The sequence below is a fragment of the Lagenorhynchus albirostris genome, chromosome 1 (genome assembly GCF_949774975.1).
Source record: "Lagenorhynchus albirostris chromosome 1, mLagAlb1.1, whole genome shotgun sequence".
Lineage (NCBI taxonomy): Eukaryota > Metazoa > Chordata > Mammalia > Artiodactyla > Delphinidae > Lagenorhynchus > Lagenorhynchus albirostris.
The window spans coordinates 156,346,383-156,366,402 of NC_083095.1; the positions used below are offsets into that span (position 1 = coordinate 156,346,383).

A 20,020-nucleotide genomic window follows, 5' to 3' on the forward strand; every position below is an offset into this window, starting at 1 on the left:
ATTTCTTCAGCTATAGGTTTTCTGTCTCTTCTCCTTCTGGGACCCCATAGTGTGAATGTTCACGCACTTGATGTTGTCCCAGAGGCCCCTTAAACCATCTTCATGTTTTTTCTTTCTTTTTTCTTTTGCTGTTCCTATTGGATGATTTCTACTACCCAGTTTTCCAGATGACTGATCCATTCCGCATCCTCTGATCTGCTTTTGGGTCCCTCTAGTGTTGTTTTGATTTCTGTTATTTTTCAGTTCTGTTTGGTTCTTTTTATATTTTCTGTGTCCTTATCGAAATTCCCACTGAGTTCCTCCGTTCTTCTCCTGAGTTCAGTGCGCATCTTCATGACCACTAGTTTGAGCTCTGTCTGGTAAATTGCTTATCTCTGCTTCATGTAGTTCTTTTTCTGAGGTTTTGTCTTGTTCTTTTGTGGCTTTGGCCAGGTGATGTCGTGTCCCTGTGGTTCTGGAGACCCGGCGCCTGCAGGCGGCACACATCTGCCTGGAGTGCCTCAGGAAGTGGTACTTCACTTCGTTGCAGTAAAATGAACAGAGCATCACTGATGACTGGCCCAAAGCAGCCGGCGAATTCCCACATGCAGAGATTCTCATGGTGGCTAATACTCCATTGTGCTACCCACCAACCCATTTTGGTTTTTGATGTGACTTGAAATGACAAACTTCATGCTCACCATATCCAATAGGAGAGAGGTCCTAGGAGCAGAGTTCAGGGTGCATTTCAAGACCGGCAAGTGCTTGCCAAGTGTTCGCCGTGGTGTTGTTTACCTTGAGTTTGTCCAGAACTGTGTACATTCGAAAGAGTGCTTTTCAGTCTTCTCATCTTGATTTTCACAACCACCTAATATGATAGAAAAGGCAGATTGTAGACTTACTTTCTAATGGACCAGTTAGCCTCTGAGACACTCAGTTTCTTCGCATGTAAACAAGGCCGTGGATATCTGTGCCTCCTACCTGTGTCTGACACACCAGGCCCTGGTGCCCACACCCATGTCTGCTCCAGGCTGTGTGTAACCACTGTCCCTCTTGCTGCTCCCACCACCCGCCCCCCCAAGGCATCACATCTGTTCACTGTCCATGAGAAGTTCAGGTTAGACCCAGGGGCATGCAAAGACCGAGGGCTGGTCTTCATCTCTTAGATCTTGGCCACTGTTTGTGGACTCAGTTCTCCTTTCACGTGGGAAGGAGAGTGGGGGACAGAGTGGTCACGATTTTTAGTTTAAGCCTCCACCCCCGTGATCATCCTCTCTTACTTACTATTCAGTGAAGCCATGTGTAAACATACCCCACACCTCCCGCCAGCCTCCAGCCTTCTTGTTCTCACATCCCATCCGATTCACCAGGGAACATCCAAGCCCAGCTGTTTCTCCTGCCTCCTCACCGGGGTTCCCAGCCTTCTGCCTGCTCTCCTTCCTGACCAGAGCCTGCAGGACCCACAAGGCCATGCAGTCTGGCCACACCCCCTCTTGGCCCCTTCTCCCACTGCCCCATCCTCCCTCCCCGCAACCAGACCTCCTGGTCTCTGCTGCCCACTCTACCTGGTGTGCCACCAGGGTAGCACGGCCAGAGCTCTGTCTTTGCTCACTTCGGCGAGGCCTGCCCTGACCACCCGCCACAGAGTGAACTCGCCCCTCCCACGCTTGTGTGACTCATTGTGATGCCCTCTCAGCATTTGCCACTTTCTCATGCACTGTGTGATTTACTGGTGTATTATTGTTTATTCTCTGTCTCTGTCTGGTTAATAGTTGGTGCTTAGTATATATTTTGTTAATAGATGAATGAAAGAAAAATTAAAAATATGTAAAGTGAGAAGTAAAAGTCCCTTGCCAGACACTTACGATGACCCTTCGTAATGTACCAGCAGCAAATGCTGTGAAGAGTTGAGCCTTTTCCCGCGTGTCTGTGTACAGGATGTGCACGCCCACCTAAGCAACTCCCTTGCAGTTTTACCTGAGAGTAGTCATGTGGGGTTTTGTTTGCTCTCATTTTACTTGATGATCTAGGTGCAGCTAACAGCCTAGAGTTCTGGTATCATAATCTGGTCTCCTGAGAAAACAGCACCAGCAGAAAGCTGTGTCCTTACCCTCCACGGCCCCCATGAGGCTGGTCATGAGAAAGGCTGAGACGAGGGAGGAAGGGGGGGAGGGGGGGAAAGGAGTGGGAGAAAGGGAGGAAGTGGAGAGGAGAGGAGGAGGGAGAGAGATGGGGAGAAGGCGTGGACTCAGGTGGGGTCTGGGGCAGCAGTCTGAGGCTGTCAGGGTGATGTTCTAATGGCAGGGAGAGAGGGGGCTTCATCCGTTCCACAGGAGCAAGCTCTGCACCCCAGAGTTTGTGCAGGGAACTTGCTTCTGCCTGGGCTCCCCGGAGCCATGTGTGGGCTTTATGTGCTGCATGCGCAGCCGTGGAGAGTCAGGAGCTGAGTAGAACACAGACATAAAAACACATAGGAGGACATGGGTTCTGCCACCTCACTTTCTGCACTGAGCACATACGGTAAAATCGCCCCCGGCCCGCGTGCACAGCTCTCAGGCTCCAGTCATCTGGCTTCCACAGCCCCTCCCCAGAGCTGCCCGCCCTGGTTGGCTGGGGTGTCTTCTCAGACCACCAGTTTTGAGATTGGCGTCTCTCAGGTTCCTGAGTAAACGGAGGGACAAGGGTGAAAAGATGAAAAAAAGGCACAATTTTAGTCTTCTAAGTAGAAATAGGAATAATGGTGTGATCAAAATTTAAATAGCCCCCTGGTCGCTTCTTATTTCATGTTCCGTTCCCTCGCCTTGATCATATTTCTCAGTCTCACCGAGATGGTTGTCATCTTTTTATCTCGTTATTATGCACGTGCTGCATGTTGGAGCTACTGAGTGCTGGTTGTGCAGAGCATGGCCTCTGCACCCGGCTGTCGCTCTCAGGCTCTGCGTGGAGGTGAAGCCAGTGACAGGGGCTCTGTTTCAGGGGTGAATATCTTTAGGAGAGAAACACATGCTAGACTCCTGTTTAGAACCTGTTTCTTTCATTGTCCTTGTTTCTTACGTGCTTACATCATTTTCAAGCAAACTTGATGAAAACACTCACACTTACATTTTTGTGAATGTCCTCCTCTGCGGGCTGTTCTCTGTGACCTGTGAATAGAGGACAAATTCCCCATTCCTGGTGTTCATATACACGACTGTGTCCACAGAAAGGTTGGAAAAAGTCTTGCTTTTGGAAAATGAGCCTGTGTGTTTACACCTATTTTGTAATACTTTGTGCTTATTTTCTTCCTAAAACTTGAAGTGAACTTTCCACACACAAGAAGTCAGAGGCCAGGTTATTAAGTAAAGATAGCTTTGATCCATTCTATTCAAGCCATTTTGACTGGGGGTCCAGGAGGCCTAGTCATTGCTCCTGTGGATTTTGATGTGAGGACAAAATGGATGCTTTCTTAAATGTTATAACGTCATCATGGGAAGCATTGCAGTCCTCACTTTGTCTACTACTCAAAGGATGATCTTTAAAGGAAAAAGGAAAGAAAACAAAACATGAGTGGTTGGCGGCCATGTCACCCTGTTTTGTGGCTGATCCCTTCACTCAAGTGAGATTGGGGGCTGATGCTTTCCCTTGCACTATCGTCTGAGCGTTTGTGTCCTGTGCTTGAATAACCTTCCCAGGACAGCTTGTTCTGCCCTGCGTTGAAGAAGAGATTGAACTTGCGGTAAGGAGCTGGGAGCAGATGATTGCCTGCTTGGCTTTTATCCACTTAAGTAGAAAATGACACTCAGTTGTTGCCTGTGGTCCTCAGTGAAGAACGATTGCAGATGCATCTCCACTGCTCAGATTTACAGGGCCTTGGCCCTTCTGAACACGTATCACACGTATCACTCTGTGATTCTCTTCTGTTATAATGTTTGTAAATCTGCAAGCTGAGTTGTTACAAGAGAGCTGCATAGGCAGTCGGTGGGTTTGGGTGGAAGCCCGCAGTGCCGTGTGCAGGGCCAGCCTTCTCGAGCTGGTCTGAGCTGGTCCTGCCAGAGTGGACGCCGGTCCTGGTGGGTTGGTGCCCGTGGCCATGGCCATTGAGTATCTTGATGTCACTCTTCTTGAAGACAACGGAACACCTCTCACCTACATGAAAGGGAATGTGGAAGGCTCTGGGGTGCACAGAGATCATGGTCATCTTAGGCCTTCTGCTTGAAAATGGGCAGGATGTGCAGGCGCCCTAGAGAGCTGACAACAGGAGCCCGGCCGAGGTCTGGGCCCCCAGGTGTGCTGCCCAGGCTGTGTCTGACTCCAAGACTTGCCCCATCAGCATTCCCCTCAGGAGGGATGCTCCCCAGGAGGAAACAAAGGTCAGCCCAGGAAATGAGTGGGGTTTATGCAGGATGTTTGAGTCAGAGAACTTGATGGAACAAGGACAGGAGACGTGCCTGTCTTCACATGTGTCCGTCTTGGTGAGTGTCCGTTGCCACGCATGTCTGAGTACACATGTATCTGTCTTCATGCATATGTCTTCTTGTGTGCCTGAATTTACGTGTGTTTGTCTTCCTGTGTGCCCTTGTTCACATGTATCTAAAGTGTCCACCTGCACACGTGTCCACCGGGTGATGACAAGAAGCCACGCTGCTCTCTGAAGTCTGTTCTGGCTTCCTGTGGGAAGCTTATTTTTACCCAGGTATTTAATCTGCTTCCATCTTTTTAAAATTGTCATCGTCCAGGTAAATGTTTTGTATTTTCTTTTTCTCTGAAGATTAGTTGTAGAATAAAAACTATTGGAGAAATATGGATTCGTGATGCCTAAACTCATCAGTAGAATTACAAAACTGGGAGGTTTCTCCTTGGTCACTGTCTGATTATGTCTCTGTCTCTAGAATATAGATGATAGAGTCCATTTTTTTAAATCTACATTGTGATAATACTGATCGAACTAAAAAAAAACTTTATGTAGCCCTTTCAACTGCAAGGTATTATTTCAGTACCTTGATACTTTGGTGATAAAAAGGTAATAATTATATAACACAGTAATTAAAACAGTAATTCCAAAGAATGGTGAAGATACCCCCTTGCCACCATAAATATCTTCCACTTTGAAAACAGCTAACCCAGAAGTTAGAAAGCTGGGCAAAAACCACGGGCAAAGACACCAAACATGGCACTGTACTCAGCATATAGCACCCATCTGACACTGAAATTTGACGGTTTCTGACAGGGGCAAACCAACCAGTGATCCAGAGTGACAAAACAGTTAACACAGCCTATGAATTGAAGTGGGGTTTTCAAGAATGTTTTTGACTGCCCAAAAAAGTCAGAGTTAGAGATCCATAATCTTATTTTTAAAACACAAGAAGATAAAAATATGTTGTTTGTCATTTTATCTAAAAATTTAGATAAAATTTTAAAACTTCTCTAACACAAAATAGTTTGGAGATGATAACCATCTAAATTAAAATGACTTAATGAAGTAGCAGTAAAGAGCAGAGTAACAGTGTTATCTTGTCCTGACCACGTGTGTTTGAGTCTGTTCTGCTGTGTTTGGTGTTGGACTAAATTGCGCACAGAAGTTTGCTTTGGTGGAGACTGAGATGCACGGAGAGTGGACTCTGGGAAGTAGCCTCCCGGACTTGCAGGCTTGCTGGTTCTGACTGATTGCCCTCTGACGTGGAAAAGTAGCCAGGACAAACGGAAAACACAGCTTGTAAACAATCCGTATGGTGTGATCCCTTTTCTGGCTGGGAGAAAATTAAGCCTCTAAATAATATATTTAGCAGGAAGATAATATGATAACTGCATACTTACTGGGTAGGTGAGGATGTGATATAGGGAAAAACGTTCCTTTCTGTGTTATATAGCTCTTAAAATGGGTTGATTTTTTTTTCATGCTTTCATCAGAGAAAAGGGAGAACATTACATTAAAATAACTTATAACTTGGGGAGTACTGTGTTTCAACCTTGTATCTTTGTTGTCCTGCCTGTCCGAGGGCCTGGAGGATGGCGGTGGCACTAAAGAGGTGTAGTTACCCTGTTGAATCCTGGCAGCGAAAATACTCGTAACCCTTGTTGCTGACTTGGCATCGATGCACATTTGAGTCTGGCCAGCTGTTTGCAAACTGCTGATGTGTTCATTGCGTGTATAGGAGCTCTTTCTTCAGGCATTGGCAGAAGCATGATCAACTCAAGTCGCATTGAGCGTGTTACAGAGGCTGGAAGTGGCATGACAAGTGGACAGTGGGTATAAGCTGCCTGATTGAAGGCCATCCCCGGCAGCTCGTTCTTGGTGGGGTCGAGCACTGAGCTGACTCCCCTCTTCCTTGGCTGCAGCTCGGTCTTTTCCCCTTTCGCCGCCACGGCAGTGTCGGCCGTTCCTAGCTGTGGCTTTCTCAGAGTGTGAAGACCAGTTCTGCGTAGTCCTGAGATTGCCGGGACGATTCCTCCTGTAATTGGTATTCTCTGTGAGACACAAGCACACCGTTCACCTTGGAATTGAACCTGAAAGTTGACACATGGGTCTGTGGCTCTCTTTGCCATTATTTAATCTACTGTTTTTGATCATGAAAGTGGATGTTCTGAAATTCCTAGGAATTTTGCTTGTTGGGATTGGTTTTTCCTCCCTCACCTAGTTTATCTCCTCGGACTTTTTATTTCCTAGGAAGGTGTTAATGGAGAAAAAGATCATCTGACTTGGTTAATAATCCTGGAAATACAAATTGAAACAACAATGAGGAATGCATTTTACTCACCATATTGGGAACAGTTATAAGGTTGGTGATCAGTGTCGGCACGAGTGTGTGGAAACGGGTAAGGCTGAGGGCAGCTTAGCACCAAGGTGGAAGGCACGGGTGTTCTGAAGCCATTCTGAGCATGCTGCCTGGCCAGCCCCACCGCTGTTGCCTTGGCGATGCCCTTCCTGCCTGTGAGTGGGGGACAGTTGTGTCTGTCCCACAGGGTCGCTGTAAAGAGATTAGTTAACACTCGTAACACTCGTAAACGTCCACGGTGCAATAGACATGTCTAGTGAGTGAAAAAGTAATGATACTCATCCACTCTTAGTGGGATTGCAAAATGACCTAGTCTTTTGGGAAGGTACTTAGGCTTTATTAAAATTTTAAATGTATATGCTCTTTAATTCCTCCATCCCCTTTCTAGATATGTATCTTACAGAAATATTTCTAAATGCATACAGATTAAATGAAATAAAATAAACATATATTCATATTACTGAACACCATCTAATAATTAAAACAAGTCAATTCACTGATGTGTCCAGTACGCATACCATATATGTTCACATGCACACACTCCTGTGGGAAGATCTGCAAGGTATTCGGTGACAAAAGCAAGTTGCAGAAGAATGTGCATGTTGCAGTTCTGCTTCTCTGCGGATGTAAATACATTTGTGTATGCACGTATTTTATAGGTAAATGGGTATTAAAGAGGCAGGAACTTCATATTTAGTGTGGGTAGTGGCTGCCTAGGGGAGGGAGTGGGTCTGAAGGGGCTGGAGGATAAGCAGGGTCTTTCGCCTTTTGCTGTATGTTCTTGTGCAGTGCTTGCTTTGTCCATCCGAAGGGTGTGCTCACGTGTTACTCATATCACTGTTTTAAAAGTTCCCGAAAAGAAAACTTGCAGTGAACTAAAAAGTGCTTGGTCTCCTAGGCCAGAGGCAGGGTAAGTTTTGGGAAAGGAGACAGGATGGTTGGGCAGGGGCTCTGCTGTGGGTCTGAATCCCCCCAAGCCCCACCACTCACACAGGCAGCTAAGTTAGCATTTCTGTGCCTTGGTTTTCTAATCTGTGAAATGGGAGAATAGTAGTGCCTGTGCAGGTTCGTGATAGTGAGTGAGTCGGTGTGTAAAGGGCTCAGGACTGTTCCGGCACATGAAACACCAACTGAGCACAGCTCCCCCATCAGGAGGGAGGGGCTGTCGGCAAGCAGGTCCTGAAGAGAGGTTGGGGGACAGAACCGGGAATGCAGTTGTCTGAGTGAGCGGGGCAACGAGGCCGAGTACTGTGCCTAGGAATTCAGGTGCTTCTGTTCTGCCTTCTTGCATGTGTTTTGCAAATCTGCCAAGGGACAACCTAGGTGTCTGAGTGTCTCTGACTAGCAGGGGACTCTAATAAATATAAATACACAGCGTAGGTTACGGTAGTGCCAGATTAGTGCCATCGGTTTACATTTTAGGTGAGTAAACTCAGTCTTCCGTAACTACCATTTTACAGACGCAATTGAAAATTTCCGGTAGCAAATGGAGTTCATGATTTTAAGGTATTTAAATATTGATTCTTACTGTTATTAAACGTAGGAAAGTGGATCTCGTAACTAAGACAAACTGTACACTCTTGGGTCGTAAAGGAACTTCTCCCTCCAGCTTCTCGTGTGCGGTACTTGCTGGTCACCACAGATCAGTTCTTCAGTCTTCCCATACTTGGGATATGTCTGGGCTGATCCAGCATTTTGCTTTCATGTGGCTTTTTAAAATGAAAACAGGCACACTTTTTTTTTTTAACATCTTTATTGGAGTATAATTGCTTTACAAGGGTGTGATAGTTTCTGCTGTATAGCAAACTGAATCAGCTATACATATACATATATCCCCATACCTCCTCCCTCTTGCGTCTCCCAACCACCCTCCCTATCCCACCCCTCTAGGTGGTCACAAAGCACCGAGCTGATCTCCCTGTGCTACGCTGCTGCTTCCCAAAAGCTATTTTACATTTGGTAGTGTATATATGTCCACGCCGCTCTCTCACTTCGTCCCAGCTTACCCTTCCCCCTCCCCATGTCCTCAAGTCCATTCTCTACGTCTGCACCTTTATTCCTGTCCTTCTCCTAGGTTCTTCAGAACAATTTTTTTTTTTTTAGATTCCATGTATATGTGTTAGCATACGGTATTAGTTTTTCTCTTTCTGACTTGCTTCACTCTGTATGACAGACTCTAGGTCCACCCACCTCACTATAAATAACTCAGTTTCGTTTCTTTTTATGGCTGAGTAATATTCCATTGTATATATGTGCCACATCTTCTTTATCCATTCAGCTGTGGATGGACCCTTAGGTTGCTTCCATGTCCTGGCTATTGTAAATAGAGCTGCAGTGAACATTGTGGTACATGACTCTTTTTGAATTATGGTTTTCTCAGGGTATATGCCCAGTAGTGGGATTGCTGGGTCATATGGTAGTTTTACTTCTAGTTATTTAAGGAACCTCCATACTGTTCTCCATAGTGGCTGTATCAATTTACATTCCCACCAGCAGTGTATGAGGGTTCTCTTTTCTGCACACCCTTTCCAGCATTTATTGTTTGTAGATTTTTTGATGATGGCCATTCTGACTGGTGTAAGATGATATCTCATTGTAGTTTTGATTTGCATTTCTCTAATGATTAATGAAGTTGAGCATTCTTTCATGTGTTTGTTGGCAATCTGTATATCTTCTTTGGAGAACTGTCTATTTAGGTCTTCTGCCCATTTTTGGATTGGGTTGTTTGTTATTTTGATATTGAGCTGCATGAGCTGCTTGTAAATTTTGGAGATGAATCCTTTGTCAGTTGCTTCATTTGCAAATATTTTCTCCCATTCTGAGGGTTGTCTTTTGGTCTTGTTTATGGTTTCCTTTGCTGTGCAAAAGCTTTGAAGTTTCATTAGGTCCCATTTGTTTATTTTTGGTTTTATTCCATTTCTCTAGGAGGTGGGTCAAAAAGGATCTTGCTGTGATTTATGTCATAGAGTGTTCTGCGTGTGTTTTCTTCTAACAGTTTTATAGTGTCTGGCCTTACATTTAGGTATTTAATCCATATTGAGTTTACTTTTGTGTATGGTGTTAGGGAGTGTTCTAATTTCATTCTTTTACATGTATCTGTCCAGTTTTCCCAGCACCACTTATTGAAGAGGCTGTCTTTTCTCCATTGTATATTCTTGCCTCCTTTATCAAAGATAAGGTGACCCTATGTGCATGGGTTTATCTCTGGGCTTTCTATTCTGTTCCATTAATCTATATTTCTGTTTTTGTGCCAGTACCATACTGTCTTGATTACTGTAGCTTTGTAGTATAGTCTGAAGTCAGGGAGCCTGATTCCTCCAGCTCCGTTTTTCTTTCTCAAGATTGCTTTGGCTATTCAGGGTCTTTTGCGTTTCCATACAAATTTTGAAATTTTTTGTTCTAGTTCTGTGAAAAATGCCATTGGTAGTTTGATAGGGATTGCATTAAATCTGTAGATTGCTTTGGGTAGTATAGTCATTTTCACAGTGTTGATTCTTCCAATCCAAGAACATGGTGTCTCTGTCGATCTGTTTGTGTCATCTTTAATTTCTTTCATCAGTGTCTTGTAGTTTTCTGCATACAGGTCTTTTGTCTCCTTAGGTAGGTTTATTCCTAGGTATTTTATTCTCTTTGTTGCAGTGGTAAATGGGAGTGTTTCCTTAATTTCCCTTTCAGATTTTTCATCATTAGTGTATAAGAATGCCAGAGATTTCTGTGCATTAATTTTGTATCCTGCTACTTTACCAAATTCATTTATTAGCTCTAGTAGTTTTCTGGTAGCATCTTAGGATTCTCTATGTATAGTATCATGTCATCTGCAAACAGTGACAGCTTTACTTCTTCTTTTCCAATTTGGCTTCCTTTTATTTCTTTTTCTTCTCTGATTGCTGTGGCTAAAACTTCCAAAATTAAGTAATAGTGGTGAGAGTAGACAACCTTGTTTTGTTCCTGATCTCAGAGGAAATGGTTTCAGTTTTTCACCATTGAGAACGATGTTGGCTGTGGGTTTGTCATATATGGCCTTTATTATGTTGAGGTAAGTTCCCTCTATGCCTACTTTCTGGAAGGTTTTTATCATTAACAGGTGTTGAATTTTGTTGAAAACTTCTTCTGCATCTATTGAGATGATCATATGGTTTTCCTCCTTCAGTTTGTTAAATGGCTTATGACATTGATTGATTTGCGTATATTGAAGAATCCTTGCATTCCTGGGATAAACCCCACTTGATCATGGTGTATGATCCTTTTAATGTGCTGTTGGATTCTGTTTGCTAGTATTTTGTTGCAGATTTTTGCATCTATGTTCAGTGATACTGGCCTGTAGTTTTCTTTTTTTGTGACATCTTTGGTTTTGGTATCAGGGTGAGGGTGGCCTCATAGAATGAGTTTGGGAGTGTTCCTCCCTCTGCTATATTTTGGAAGAGTTTGAGAAGGATAGGTGTTAGCTCTTCTCTAAATGTTTGATAGAATTCGCCTGTGAAGCCATCTGGTCCTGGGCTTTTGTTTGTTGGAAGATTTTTAATCATAGTCTCTATTTCAGTGCTTGTGATTGGTCTGGTGATATTTTCTATTTCTTCCTGGTTCAGTCTCGAAAGGTTGTGCTTTTCTAAGAATTTGTCCATTTCTTCCAGGTTGTCCATTTTATAGGCATATTGTTGCTTATAGTAATCTCTCATGATCCTTTGCATTTCTGCAGTGTCAGTTGTTACTTCTCCTTTTTCATTTCTAATTCTATTGATTTGAGTCTTCTCCCTTTTTTTCTTGATGAGTCTGGCTAATGGTTTATCAATTTTGTTTATCTTCTCAAAGAACCAGCTTTTAGTTTTATTGATCTTTGCTATCGTTTCCTTCATTTCTTTTTCATTTATTTCTGATCTGATCTTTATGATTTCTTTCCTTCTGCTAACTTCGGGGGTTTTTTTGTTCTTCTTTCTCTAATTGTTTTAGGTGTAAGGTTAGGTTGTTTATTTGAGATGTAACAGGTGCACTTTTAAATTTATTTATTTATTTTTTTGGCTGTGTTGGATCTTCATTGCTGCACGCGGGCTTTCTCTAGTTGTGGCGAGCACGGGCTACTCTTCATTGTGGTGTGTGGGCTTCTAATTGCGGTGGCTTCTCTTGTTGCAGAGCATGGACTCTAGGCGCACGGGCTTCGGTAGTTGTGGCTCATGGACTCTAGAGCACAGGCTCAGTCATTGTGGCTCACAGGCTTAGTTGCTCCGTGGCATGTGGGATCTTCCCGGACCAGGGCTCGAACCCATGTCCTCTGCATTGGCAGGTGGATTCTTAACCACTGTACCACCAGGGAAGTCCTAAAACAGGTGCACTTTTAAATTATATTACTTAGCTGGAGAATTCATTTGCTAGGGCTATTATAACAAAGTACCTCAAACTGGGTGGCTGTAAACAATAGAAATTTATTCTCACAGTTGTGGAGTTTGGAAGTCTGAAATTAGGGTGTCAGGAGGGTTGGTTCTTTCTGGGGGCTCTGATGGGGAATCTGTCCCGGGCCTCCCTCTGGCTTCTGGTGGTACCAGCAACCCTTGGCTTGCAGACCCATAATCTCTTCCTAACTGACTACTTCTGCAAAGACGCTGTTTCCCAGTAAGGTCACATTCAAGGTTCAGAGAGTTAAGACGGGGACATGTCTTTTGTGGGGACACAGTTCAGCCTACAGCAGTCACTTAGGCTTATGATTTCTGCCTCTCAGGTGGGGTCTTGACCGAGGACGAGGGTGAGGGAGCCCTGGCCGCAGAGGGCTCCTGCAGGACTCCTCTGTCTTTCCTTTCAAAGTGTTGATTTGTTGGGATCTTTGGAAAAGAAAAAAGCCAGGAGATCAATATCAGTTCCAGTGTTTGGGGCTCATTTCCAGGTGGTTTCATGTGGGTCTTATTATTTGGGCGACTTTCATTTTACATCCTTTTAGCACTACTCTTTTTGATTGTTACAGATGGAATAGCTCGATTTTCAGATTCTTATACTTCTTTACTTTTTTAAATTGAGATATAATTGACATATAACATATGCTTCTTTTTTAATACACCAGTTACTTCATTCAAATTAGATCTCTTTTTGCAAATTTTAACTTCTGTGTTTTCCCATTTATGGTTTTAGTTTCATTATAAACTTTGATGATACTTTAAAGCCGTATAGCAAACTTCTATTTTTTTAATTTAATTTAATTTTATTTTGCGGTTCGCGGGCCTCTCACTGTTGTGGCCTCTCCCGTTGTGGAGCACAGGCTCCGGACGCGCAGGCTCAGTGGCCATGGTTCATGGACCTAGCCGCTCCGCGGCATGTGGGATCTTCCTGGATCGGGGCACGAACCCGTGTCCCCTGCATCAGCAGGCAGACTCTCAACCACTGCGCCACCAGGGAAGCCCCAAACTTCTATTTATAGTCCATATTTTAGATCCTAAAACTACCTTAAGCATTTGTATATGGAAATTAGAGAAACAAATGTGATGTTTACCTAGACTGCACTCTCTCACTTTGCTTACATTGAAGAATCTTTAGCTTGCAGGGATAAAATCCATGATCTTAGAAATGTTTTAATTTATTTGTTCCCTGATCTAGTCAGCAGACGTTTATTGCTGTACACTACTCCAGGGGTGGGGGCTCTGCAGTGACCAAAAGAAAACCCTCCTGCCCTCCTGGAGGAGACGTGGACAGATAGTTAGATGGTTCCTGCTATGGAGATGGGACCACCCTGGAGGACAGTGAGGGAGAGGGCCACGAGGCCGTCTGCCAGAGGCAAGAAGGAGGCCAGGGCCCCGGAGGGAGTGGGCTGGGGTTTGGAGGGAGAGCAGGGCTGGATGCTGCATGGAAGCAGGGAGAACAAGAGCAGAGGTGAGGCCGGGGCAGCCTCGGAGCCCATGGACGGTGGCGAAGGCAGACCATGGATGTGGTGAAGCTGTACTTTCCCCCAGCCATCAAGCACTTTATATGTGGTCTCTCATCCAAATAATTGCCGATTTTTACAAGTACTGAGCCTGTGCCCACACAGTGCACGTCTGGCCTGGAGGCCACACAGGCGGTCTAGCATTTCTGCTCACTCCTGTCATCGTCCTTCTTGGAGACGTGACTCTCCCTTCTTAGCCGTTTTCAAACCTGGGAAATCCAACCTTGCGGAGAAAGGAGTGGGTGCGAAAAGGAGTTGGTCGTTCTCTGGTGGACACATGTAAGGGGAGGGCAGGGGGACAAGGGAGTCCCTCGGCGTCTCTACACTTCTCAGGAGCCCAGAAGTAGAAGGAGCAGACATTGGTGTCTCTTGAACAGAGAAAACAGGTGCTGAGAAGAGCACAGGGACGTGTGGCAGCCACACCTGCCTTCAGAGGCCTTCAGGGCCCAAAGGTGCAACCTTGGTGTGCATGCAGCATATTTACATGCATATCTGTGTTCAGACAGCTGACGTGCTTCTAACCAGACGCAAACTGCCATTACAGGCCCACCGATGACAGCAACCAGCCCCCAGGCCGCGGCGTCCTCTCCATGCACGGGCTGACCTATGGGGTCATCCGGGTGGACTCGGAGGAAAAGCTGTCTGTCCTCACCGTGCAGGACGTCGGCCTCGTGATGCCTGGAGGTGAGCGCGGGTGCAGGCGCAGAGTCAGAGCCCAGCCAGGGACCAGCTGCCAGTGCTGCCCTGGCTGGCATCCCTGTCCCCGGCTGTGAGCGTGCCCACCTCGGCCTGACCTCCAGTCCGGTCCCATGTTCGCCAAGCTTCAGCCCAGGAGGTGCGGTAACTCGGCCCCTCCTGATAAAAGAAAACCCAAAATGTTCATGAGGCTGAGGAAAGGCCTCTATGTCACATGCACCCTGGGACCCCAGGAGGCACCCGGGGCCGCTCTGCACCCCCAGAGTCACCTGGGCAACTTCTCCCCATGCAAAGGTCAGCTTCTTGCTGGTCGTCCTGGTGCACTGGGGGCCAAACCCTTATGGAAGCTTGCCTGCAGCACAAGAGCCCTTGTTTAAGTCACAGAAATCATTTCCGCGCTGCATACAGACAAGCTCCCGGCAGAAGGACCTGCCTTGATGAAGCCCTCTTGCCTTTCCACCCCTGCCCTGTGCTGGGACACCTCCTGAGGCCTCGCGGGGGCCCCAGGGAGTGCAGCTGGAACAGCTCTGCTGGCAGGAGGGAGCCCCGGTCTGATTTGTAGGGCTCCCTCCCTGGCCCTGCCTCTCCTCACTCTTCACATGGCGTCCCCGGGGAGTGGGCCCCCTTTCCTGGGGCAGTTCCTCCAGAGTCTGGACCTTCTCCTGATGAGCCTCCACGCACATGGGTGTTGTCTCGCCTCATCAGGGGGCAGTCGCATCCACATACAACCTAACCCCAAAGCCAGGCACATGCTCAGCTGCAGCTTCAGCCAGGCCTCCTGGCTCCATTCCTTTCTTGCTTTTTCAAATAAAGAAATTCCCCGTGGTTCCAGCCTGAAAAGATGAGAAAACTGTACAGTGAAAAGCCTCCTTTCCAGCTACTGGAGGCAACCACAGTGGAGACATGCAGGCAACATGTACACACACACACACACACACACACACACACACACACACACACACACACACACACACACACACACACACACACACACACACACACACACACACACACACACACACACACACACACACACACACACACACACACACACACACACACACACATTCTTTTTCCTGTTTTTTTAAAATTTCATGTAACAATAGAGCCCTTCGTGCCTGCTCATATCTTGAATCTTGAAGCTCGTTTGTTAGCAGCACGTGAAGAGCTCACACATTCCCTTCCAGACTGAGGAGCATTATGGTGTTTGAACACATAATAGTTTATCCAAACCCTTTCCATTGGGCGATTTTCCACTTTTTGCCCCTGCAGTGTGGTTGATGCAGTAACTCATCTGTGCTCCAGCCTGCAGAGGTGTGAGGAAGAGCTAACAGGGAGAGTTCTAGAAACGTGCAGTGTGAAGGGCACACACCCAAGTGACTCTGATGAGGCTGTCCTTCAGAAGGATCATAAGGATTGATATTCCTGCTGCTAGCGGGGGACGCCCCTCTTTCTCCACTCTCTCATGCCCAGTGTATTTTCAGACTTTCTGATTTTTACCAGTTTGAGGGGTAAAGAATACTTTGGTGTCATTTTAATTTGAACTTTTCTTACCATGAGTGAGCTGAAATCTTCCCGTGTTTTGAGTGGGTCTCTTTTTAGACACAGCACTTCCTGTCACCTAACACCAACCTGGGGATGAGGGGCAGCCTTATGACTCTTTCTGCCCAGCTCAGCTGTCACTCGGTGCACCCACCACCTCCCTGAAACACCAGCTTCAGCCCTGATCGCTGGCGCTCTGCAAACGGGAAAATTAGCATCCGCCAGCCTTCCCTGAAGGGCACACCTTGACAGGGAATCTGAGGTCAAAGACTGAGATTCCCGTGGGACGGGGGAGGCGTTCTGTTTGGAAAAGCCTGAGAGGCTGTTGAGCAAGTGTCTCCTGCTCGTTGGTTTCAGAGCTCAGGCTGCATCTGGGAGGCTGTGTGGGCTGGCTGATGGCGCTCAGCATGCGGCAGTGACGCTGAGGCGTGTTCTAAGTGTCGTCCTCCTGTGTGGATGGCAGAAACGGTTACTCCCTTTAAATGCCATTTACACACTAAAATTAAAGCAATTGGAATTATTTACTGATGTCACAACTATAAAATGTGAGGTTTTGCTGCAACGTGGAAACTCACTTGCCTCAGGGACTGTGAGGACCTGCTCGCTTTCACCTGTGGTTTTGCTGCAGACGCTGCTTCTGCTCGTTTGGGTTCTTTTTCATATTCATTCATTTCTTCTCTCTGACCCCCTCCCTCCCTCCCTCTCTAACGTCACTGTGCTTCGTTTTGCGTTCAGCCATCATGTGTTCGGTGAAGCCGGACGGGGTTCCCCAGCTGTGCAGGACGGACGAAGTCGGGGAGCTCTGCATGTGCGCAGTTGCCACGGGCACGTCCTACTACGGCCTCTCGGGTATGACCAAGAACACCTTCGAGGTAGGTGGGAGGTGAGCCCCGTCAGACAGCCGTTGCCAGGTGCGTGGAATAGACGTGAAAGAGAAGATGGTAATTTCTCAATGAAACGTATTCATAGTAATGAAAATGGTGGCACTTTCTCCTGCCGTTATTTTTATAGTTTTCAATACATTTGGCTCAGCAGCGTTGTTTTCACCTCATAACCAGAGTTGAGAAAGAGCAAGTACAGTTTTTTTAAAAGGGGCCTTTTTGCTCATTGCCATTCTCACCTGTTTAGGAAGAGCAGCAGCTGACAGGTGGGGGCTGGAGAGTGTGCACGGCCGTGCTGGGGGAGGGAGCAGTGGCCCCCTTGGGGCCTGTCAGCCTCGGCCAGACATGCACACTGCACATCTACCTCTACCACACGAGTGTGTGTCCGTGCCGTGTGCACACGGGTGTGGCATGCAGTTAGCACACACATGCACACACTGCCCAGTAAACCCAGCATTCTCAGAATTCGTATCATTTCACCAAGTGTGCCTGACCTTAGAAGGAACACACTGACTAAGTTGTATGTCAGCAAACATGAGTTGTTTGGGGATAAATTTATTAACATGTAGAACTTCAGATGTGAACACATGTGGTGTGGTGCCTTGTACAGGCAGCTTTGTTGAATGTAGATTCAGGTTTCTAAGTGCCCCTGAAACTGAGCCAAACACAGTCTAAAGAAAACTTATCTCCTTTTCTTTGCAACTTATCTGTCGGGTGGGTTGAGGAAACTAGGGATCGAGTTTGAACTCGTGGTGGGGCCTGCTTCCTCTGTATTTTTCTTTTGAGTGTATTTCCAATAAGGAAAAATAGCATTTTAATGAACAGGGATTACTTTACAACTGACAGATGTTATTTAAAATGCACCTTGCTTCTCCACTTAACCATTTTTATGCTGTGGTTTTATAAGCAGAAGAATGAATTAGTGTTTGTTAGACTGTGGCAGGCCTCTTCAGAGGCCCCTGCGCATGGGCCGGTGGGACGAGCTGTGAGAGCTGGGGAGGGAGGGGAGGTGCCCGCAGGCTGGTGCTCACAGCAGCTATGCGGACCTGGGCTTCTCCAGCCAGGGTCAGGTGAGGAGACCCAGCTGGGGGGAAGCAGGACCAGTGGGCTCCAAGGAGGAGGGTGGAGGCCGGGCCCTGCTGGGCACTCAGAGCTCTTTGTCCCCAGGTGTTCCCGGTGACGAGCTCGGGGGCCCCGGTCAGCGAGTACCCCTTCGTGAGGACGGGCCTGCTGGGCTTCGTCGGCCCTGGGGGCCTCGTGTTCGTGGTGGGCAAGATGGACGGGCTCATGGTGGTCAGTGGGCGCAGACACAACGCCGATGACATCGTGGCCACAGCACTGGCCGTGGAGCCCATGAAGTTCGTGTACAGGGGAAGGTGAGCGCCCTCTGTGGTTGGCACAGTTCTCCGCAGACTACACTTTCTGTGTAAAACTGCAAAAAATTGCTTAAACTAACGGGACTTGGTGTCCTCCTCTGTAAAATGAAGCCACTGGACTCTATTACTTCTGAGATTCCATGCAGTTCTGAATGTCCAATTTTATGAAACTTTTCTGAGCACCAAAAATATACTTTCACTAAATTCTCTTCCACGTTAAATAAGAATGTCCATTTGAAAATCTTATTTTTAATAAGTAACTACACAGAGAAAAGAGCCAAGCATTTATCTTGCTGCAGCTCATTCACCCAGAGGTAACAGTTGAGCCACAAACTGCCTGGAAATTGGCTCCCATGGGTTTCTTCCCGGCGGTGCCCCCAACCCCAGCTTGGCACACAACCGACACTGGATCGCTGACCACGGCTCCTGAGGTTTTGCCGATTTGGAGGAAGTCAGCTGCTTTGGATCTCACCCTGAGTTGCCCAGCTAGTGGGAGCAGGAGGAAGCAGAGCTTGGGGTTGGGGGTAGCCGAGCCACCTTCGTGCACAGGGCACCCTGGAGGGCCATTCGCCACATTTTGTGCTTCCCATGAGAGGCAGACGCAGCTAGCAGAAAACCATTAGCTCCCAAATGGCAAATTTCTGCTGATTGGGAGACTGTTGCTTCGCAGGTGCAAGATGCAAGTCGCACGGCTCAGTAAATTTCAGCAGTTCTGATACCTGCGCTTGACTCCTCTGTCCCGAGGCATGAGGCCCGTCACCCAAAGCCACGGGCTACCTCCACAGGAAGTGTGGTGGTTCTGCCCTCCGGCTTTGCCAGGCTTCTCCCCCAAAGCCGCACTTCCTTGGGTGAGCACCTGGGAGTTGGAAGCTGCAATTTCCCGTCAAGGTGGTAGTTGGCACTGGGAACCCCTGAGCTCTGCAGTCGTAACAGCTGCGAAGCGCTTTATGGCAGGGCCAATCCCTTCGTGAGCCTCTCCAGCATGTGATGACCGCGATTTTCTGTCTGTCCCCACAGAATAGCCGTGTTTTCGGTGACCGTCCTGCACGACGAGAGGATCGTGATCGTGGCTGAGCAGAGGCCGGACTCCACGGAGGAGGACAGCTTCCAGTGGATGAGCAGGGTGCTGCAGGTAGCTCGCTCCTGCCCTGAGCCCCTCTCCTGGGCTCACGTGAGCTTCCCTGCACCATTGTGCTCTTGGATCATCCCTCCTTTTGACCAGAGATTGCATCAGCCATGAAACTTACAGCTGCCTTCTAGGGAAGGTGCTAAACAGACCAGGCTTAGGGTTCAGAGGTTTGCAGAACTGGCTTCCCACTCGCTCGTGGAGGTCACAGCAGGACGTTTTGGTTATGGCCTTGAGAGCGTGCTTTCTTTTCTCCCAGTGTGCGAACTCTTGTGTGTGTGGTGTCCCACAAGTGCTATGAAAACTGTATTCTGCTCAGTTTGGTGAGCCTGCCCTCCTCTGACCTCAGCGTCTCCATGCCAGGAGCATCACGGGTGCTGCACCTGCTTCTGTGTGTTGTGATTTGCACAGTCTGTGTATTTGCTCCATGCCTGTTCATGATACCTATTTTAACACAGTTCCCTCTCTCACGACCTTCCAGGCAATCGACAGTATACATCAGGTTGGGGTTTATTGTCTGGCATTGGTTCCAGCAAACACCCTCCCCAAAACCCCACTCGGTGGCATCCATTTGTCAGAAACGAAGCAGCTTTTCCTGGAGGGCTCACTTCACCCCTGCAATGTCCTGATGTGCCCCCACACGTGCGTCACAAACCTGCCCAAGCCTCGGCAGAAACAACCAGGTACATCTGGAGGGCCGTGCAGGCCCGGGATGGCCCTGGAGCTGGGTGGGGGCCACGCTGACCACGGTTCTCAGCCTCCCTCCC

The 20,020-nt window shown here is 47.3% G+C and overlaps 1 protein-coding gene across 4 annotated transcripts in view; it reads left to right on the top strand.

Moving 5' to 3' along the window:
* DIP2C (disco interacting protein 2 homolog C) overlaps positions 1-20,020 on the top strand; it is a 360,331-nt gene that overhangs the window by 269,691 nt on the left and 70,620 nt on the right. For all 4 annotated transcript variants that reach the window (XM_060156549.1, XM_060156558.1, XM_060156568.1 and 1 more), the window contains 5 exons: positions 14,177-14,316; positions 16,606-16,742; positions 17,919-18,127; positions 19,145-19,259; positions 19,735-19,936. In XM_060156549.1, coding sequence (XP_060012532.1) covers positions 14,177-14,316; positions 16,606-16,742; positions 17,919-18,127; positions 19,145-19,259; positions 19,735-19,936 — 803 coding nt within the window. The remainder of the gene's footprint in view (positions 1-14,176; positions 14,317-16,605; positions 16,743-17,918; positions 18,128-19,144; positions 19,260-19,734; positions 19,937-20,020) is intronic.